The sequence below is a fragment of the Ursus maritimus genome (genome assembly GCF_017311325.1).
Source record: "Ursus maritimus isolate PB19 chromosome X unlocalized genomic scaffold, ASM1731132v1 scaffold_X1, whole genome shotgun sequence".
NCBI lineage: Eukaryota > Metazoa > Chordata > Mammalia > Carnivora > Ursidae > Ursus > Ursus maritimus.
Genome location: NW_024423319.1, coordinates 8,912,495 through 8,918,494, shown reverse-complemented (window position 1 = coordinate 8,918,494; position 6,000 = coordinate 8,912,495). Strand labels below are relative to the sequence as shown.

General features: G+C 47.3%; 1 protein-coding gene across 4 annotated transcripts in view; it reads right to left on the bottom strand.

The window, feature by feature from the left end:
• The window catches only part of SLC9A6 (solute carrier family 9 member A6), a 52,396-nt gene extending 48,422 nt beyond the window's left edge, over nucleotides 1-3,974 (bottom strand). For 2 of the 4 annotated variants that reach the window (XM_040627657.1, XM_040627661.1), the window contains exon 1: nucleotides 3,556-3,889. In XM_040627657.1, the coding sequence (XP_040483591.1) occupies nucleotides 3,556-3,889 (334 nt within the window). Of the gene's footprint in view, nucleotides 1-3,555; nucleotides 3,890-3,920 lie in introns of those variants that run through there. The other 2 variants (XM_040627670.1, XM_040627674.1) reach the window with 2 other exon arrangements.
• Between the last annotated feature and the right edge of the window lie 2,026 nt (nucleotides 3,975-6,000).

The following is a 6,000-nucleotide window of genomic DNA, read 5'->3' as shown; positions in this document are numbered from 1 at the left end:
TTTTTTTTTTTTTTTTTTTTTTTTTTTTTTTTTTTTTTTTAAGTAGGCTCAATGCTGGTGTGGAGCCCAACGCGAGGCTTGAACTCATGACTCTGAGATCTAGACCTGAGCTGAGATCAGGACTCGGATGATTGACTGAGCCTCCCAAGGCGCCCCAAGCCTCTCTAATTTTTCTTTTTTTTTTAATTTTATTTATTTATTTGAGAGAGAGAGTGAGTGAGAGAGAGAGAAGGAGCAGGGGGAGGGGGAGAGGGAGAGGGAAAAGCAGACTCCCCACTGAACAGGGAGCCCGATGTGGGGCTCAATCCTGGGACTCCGGTATCCATGACCTGAGCTGAAGGCAAATGCTTAACCGACTGAGCCACCCAGGTGCCCCTCCAATTTTCTGATCATCTCCTTGCTCTCACATCACAACGAACCACCCCAGTGGTTAAGGTCTCTACCTCCTCACAGCCTTCCCTCACAATCTACCTCCAAAATGCCTACAACCTAAGTATTAGCTCTCTACATATATGATCTTATGAAATTTAGTATAGCATGATACAGGAGAAAAAGCACAAGTTTGAAAGTCAGATAGATATATGAATTCCGGCTCCATCAAGTTCTAGTCTGTGACTGTAGGGTCGATAACCTCTCCTTGAACCTCAGTTTCCTTATATGTAGTGATGATAATACTAACTGGTTTATCTTTATAGTTAAGTTTTATCTCTTCAATATAAGGCAATAAGGTTAGGGGCTAAGCGAATGGGGCTTCTGAGTCCGACTGACTAGGTATGAATCCTGGCTCAATACTTACAAATTATGTGACTTCAGGCAGGTCATTTAACCTCTCTCTGCCCCCATTTCCTTATATGTAAAATGGGAGAGATAATAGTACCCATCTTACAGGGTTGTTAGGCGGTTTAATGAACACATTAGAATGCTCAATAAACATTACTTATTAAGGCACTAGATCGTAAGTGCTTTGTGGGCAGGGATGATGACTCATATCTGTATTTCCCATCATATCTCATACGTCAAAGACACTTAATATTTATTGATGAATCACGTCATTTAAGCGTAGGACTCTGGATGCTGTAAGTTTCAGGCAAAATGTTTCTTCCCTGTCCCTTGCTTTCTATACCATCTGTAAACACACTACAGTGACTGATCACTTTTCAGGCTTAATTAACTACCCTGACAATTTTTACTAATGGTGACTCAATTTTTAAGCTCCTTAAGCAAGCTAGCCCAGCAAACAGAATACTTTGGTGCTTTCACGTTGTGTTTGTAACTGGAGCAATTAGGTTATATTACAATCTAGAAACTGACCACGATTTAATCTTTTCTTTTTTTACTCTTGATTATCAAAAAGATAAAGGAGAGGCTTATTTTAAATAGCATTTTTCCAGGATTTAGGTAGCTAAACCAACATCACAGAAACATTTACTTAGGGGTCAGGTACTAAGCTAAAAACATTTCTTCCTCACAATAACCCTCCTAGCATTTTCCCCAATTTATAGATGACAGTGTAAGAGGGTAAGGGACTTGCCTAAGATCACACAGAACAATGAGCACAGTGGGACAGGAACCCTGTTCTGACTCTAAAGCAGGAGTTGGCAAACCATAGTGATGTTTTGTTTTTGTAAGGCCCAAGAGGTAAGAACAGTTTTTATGTTTTTTAGCTTTGTAAAAAGAAAAAAAAAAGAAGAAAACGCAACAGAGACCTACGTGACCCACAAAGTCAACAATATTTACTATCTGGCCCTTTACAGAAAAAATTTGCAGACCTCTGTTCTAAAGCCCTGCATCTTTAGCCACTACATCATACTCTCTCCACATGGAGGAAAGAGGCTTCTATAATCAGTTCCTTATCTTAACACCATAATATTCATTTGGCATTTAACTGAATTTAAGATGCCATTATTTTCTTTATGTGACCTGTCTACCCAAGAAAGCTAAGTGCCTTGAAGGTGGGGGTCTTCTGTTTCTTTGTTATTCTGTGCCTAATACACAGTTGGCTGACTAGTAAATGTTTGTTCGGTATAGTAAATAAAAATCATACGTTGCTAAACAGAGAAATTATATAGAGATGTGTAGCTTAAGGGGCGCTGCAAGTAAAATGTAAAAAATATGAAGTATGAAAACCACTTAATACATCTAAGAACTAAGAATCCTAGGGAGCAGAGATACTTGCACACAGGCTTAGAATCCTATTACCTTACAGATGAAAAATAAGCCTGAGTTCATGCATTTTCCTGATGCACACAACTACCTTGCTTTGCCACCCCTGAGATGCACATAGGCACATTCCAGAAGTCTGTATTTACTGGAAAGGGCTGGGGAGGGCGGTTGTGGAGAAATGCCTCTTTTGTGCCAAGGCTGCTTCTACCTATTTGCAAGTCTGAGAAACAAAGCTCAACAAGCTCATCAGTTTCAGCCTGTTCCATATGAAGATAATCTTCACTCGCGGACTGCCCAGAAAGGATTGTCTGTCCACCCTCATCTCTTCAACCATCTATACCCTCACAGTCACATAAAGAGTCAGCACTATGCATCTTTACCTCTCAGGGGGCCTCCGAGCAGGCCAAAATGTTTGATTTGCCCTTCTTGCCTTAAGACCAAAATATAAAAATACATTAATAAGAAACCTCAAAAAGGAGGCACACTAAGACACCAGAACTGAAGCCATTTACTCAATGATCCGTCAATAACCTTATGCCACCAGCAAGTCACCCATACTGCATATGCGTGGTGTTCCCAATCACTGTTTGGCTGAACTGTCCTGATCACAGTAGTACAACACACTGCTGGGACATTTTTAACTCTTTCCTGTCCTCACCTCGGTATGCCTGGATTAGGTAGACCATACGTATCCTAATCAGATATTACAAGCATAGTACAAGGAATCAGGACGTCATTAAAAATACCCTAAGCCTTCCTTGTAGCTTCTTTTGCATTCGGGTTTTCACTTGGGCTACACGGGAGGTAAGGTTTTCATTCTCAACCTCGAAAGGACAGGGCGTAGCAAGAGCTGGGTGATGGGTAAAGGTGGACTCCGGCTCCAAAAGGACGCCAGATCCTTAGCCGTAGAGATACTACTGCAGCTTCAAAGGACCTTAAAGAAACTGACACCCCAGAGAAATAAATCGCTATGCTGTCTTCCCCTCCCCCAGTCCCCAGCCCAACCCGAGACACCGCACCCACTCCCTTCCCATCCTCAGTCCCGGGTCCCGAGCTTGGTAGGCAGAGGCGGAGGTGGGGGTGATGTAAGGAAGAAAAAGGGGGTGGGGTCGGAGGGAAAAAAGGTGTGGACAGGCAAAGGAAAGGGGTTTCAAAGCAGAGAAAACGGGGGGCGAGGCTGAGGAAATGGGGTGAGGTAGAGAAATGGGAGGCATAGCAGAAAAGAGGGGGACGAGGCTGAGAAACGGGCGTGGGGGGAAAGTGAGGCAGAAAATGAAAGGAATCAGAAGGGGAGCCGAGCACAGGCGGAGCAGGGCCAGGAGAGGAGGCGAAGCAGCCGGCGGGCAGAGAAAGGGGGAGCGCCAGGGGGCGGACATGGGTTGAGGCACTTGCCGTAAATCATAGCCAGGCCGGTTTCATGCAGGAAGCGGGCCCGGCGGTGCTTGAAGAGCCAGATCGTGAGAATGGTGAGGGTGAGCAGCAGGATGAAGATGAGCAGGTTGGCGCTGTCCTGCCGGTGGCTCTCCTCGGCTTGCTTCTCGGACACGATCTCCTCGTCCATGGCTCTCGCCGCTCCGCCGGCGCCGTCCGAAGCCCCGGCCCAGCCAAAGACGCCCACTGCGAGGAGCAACCAGAGCGGCCGCATAAGCCGGCGGGCCCCGGGGCCGCCGCCGCCGCCACCGTCGCCGCGGCTGAGGGGCGCCCGCAGCCAGCCGCGCCGAGCCATGACTCCCCGCGCCCCCCGCCCCGCTCCTCACCCGCAACCGCCCGCGGTCGGACCACTCCCCGAGGGCTCACGGGAAAGGGGCGGGGCCCCAGGGAAGCCGTCGGAGAGCGCGCCACCGCGGCCGCCGCCGCCGCCGCCGCTCTTAAAGGGGACGCCACACTCCCGGCTCGCTTGGCCCCATCCCTTTGCCCTTCGGGGCTCCATCGCACCGGCTCCCCTCCAGCCCCGGACACGCACACTCAGGTGCTGCCGGGGAACGAAAGGCTGTCGCATCTAGCCCACGGCCTTCTGGAAAAGAAACCTCAGCTCGGCGTAATCAAGCAGAGGCGGATCGAGCTAGGTCTACTTTGGTCCTAGTCTTAGAGCTCTCAGGGGAATCGAGCTTTCATAACCCATCTCAATATTGTCCCCCAGTGTCTCTTAACTGGATAAGAAGTTGTCCCCTTGGGGGACGCCTAGAACTCCATCTCTGTCATTTAAATCGGATGCTCCTTGTTCTGTCCTCACTGGGAAAAAACCAACAACACTGCAGTAGTTCATGAAAGAGTTGACTCAAAGGCAGGGAATATGCGTGTGTCTCTGTATGGTTCAGTTTTCCTTACATGTAAACCACCCGAGATGCGAGCCATCTCTCACATCAGGAACCTGTACAGACACCCGTCCATCTTGCAAAGAAGATTAAATCCGTGTGTGCTCAAATTTACTCGAACTCCAAACACTCCTCTCCCTTCCCAAAGAGGAAATCTTTTGAGGTGTGGTGCATTTCTCCTTCTCCTCTTGCTCCTTTTTCCTGCTGTTCTAACGCAAATTTCCCCAGCTTGGAAGTCACGGTTGACACCATCTCTCATCTCTCCTCCTGGAGGAGTATTTTCTCTACTCTGAGTCTCTCCACCTGGCACACCAAAAGATTCACAGTTCTCACCTCTTCCAGAACACTGGCTTCCTGTTTTCCCCATACTTACCAAATCACACCTTAGTCTGGGTGGGCTTTTTGTTTTCTCTAGACTTTCATTTCTACCTCTACATGAATGCATTACAAATCCTAAGCCCTGACATGCCACTCTCCCTTCAGGCCTCTACCGGCGGGGTACTGAGCACATCCTCTTGAAGGACCTACCCAGCTCAAAAACTAGAATTGCTTTGAAATGAGCTCATTTCCCCGTTACAAACATGAATTCTTTCTCAGATTTTGCATATCATCAATGGTACTACCAATCCAATTCCTATCATTCTGCCTAGAAGTCCTGATTCTTAAATGCTGTCATCTCATGGCTATATCATCTCCTTGCTGAGACAAATAACATCCAGGCAACTCCAAGCTACCCCATTCTGGATTCACTCCTACTAACCAGCTCTTTAAGTTCTGTGAGGATAGTGAGCTTAAAAAAAAAAAAGAAAAGACCTAGAGCAGGTCTTTTGGAGAGGTCAACTCCAAATTCTGTCCCTGGCAGGTCAGGAACTATCCCAGGGACTGTGAGCCTGTTTTCTCCTGTTAGTACCTGGGTTTGTCTGTACTGTCCCAAGAAATCTCTTGGCTGCCTGTCCCCTATACCCTGGCTCCAGCCTAACCAAACTGCCCTGTGCACACAGGGCTGGCCCTTAAGAAACCCAGATGAGGATCCTTCCCAGTCTCTCCACTGCCCCCTCCCCAGACCTAGCTTGATCACCCCAGAAGACCTAGCAAATTATGTACCTGTTTCTTCAGGCCTGACCACCTAATCCAAGGCTGTTTGCCTCAGCACAAAACCATTTTTCAGTCTCTTAGTGTTTGAAACTTGAAAACAAATCAAAACAAAACCAAAGTCAGAGATTGCTTGCCTGATCACAGTAAGCAAATGTCTTTAAGCACCAGACTCTACCTGTGTTTACAGGCCCCAGCGATTTAGTATGCCTTCTCACCCAGCCACCTCTTCACATCACAGTTCCGGGAGAGTTATTGACATGGCAATAACTCTACCAAGCGGGCCAATCCCCATGAGTTTTGGCTCCCTTGAGAATGTACCCCTTTCTCAACCCAACCCAGTTGCTGCATTGATGTCCCCTCCTTTAACAGGTACTTGAATCCAACCCAGGACATCACCTGCTCTGAGGCTGTTTCAGGTGGTGCTATT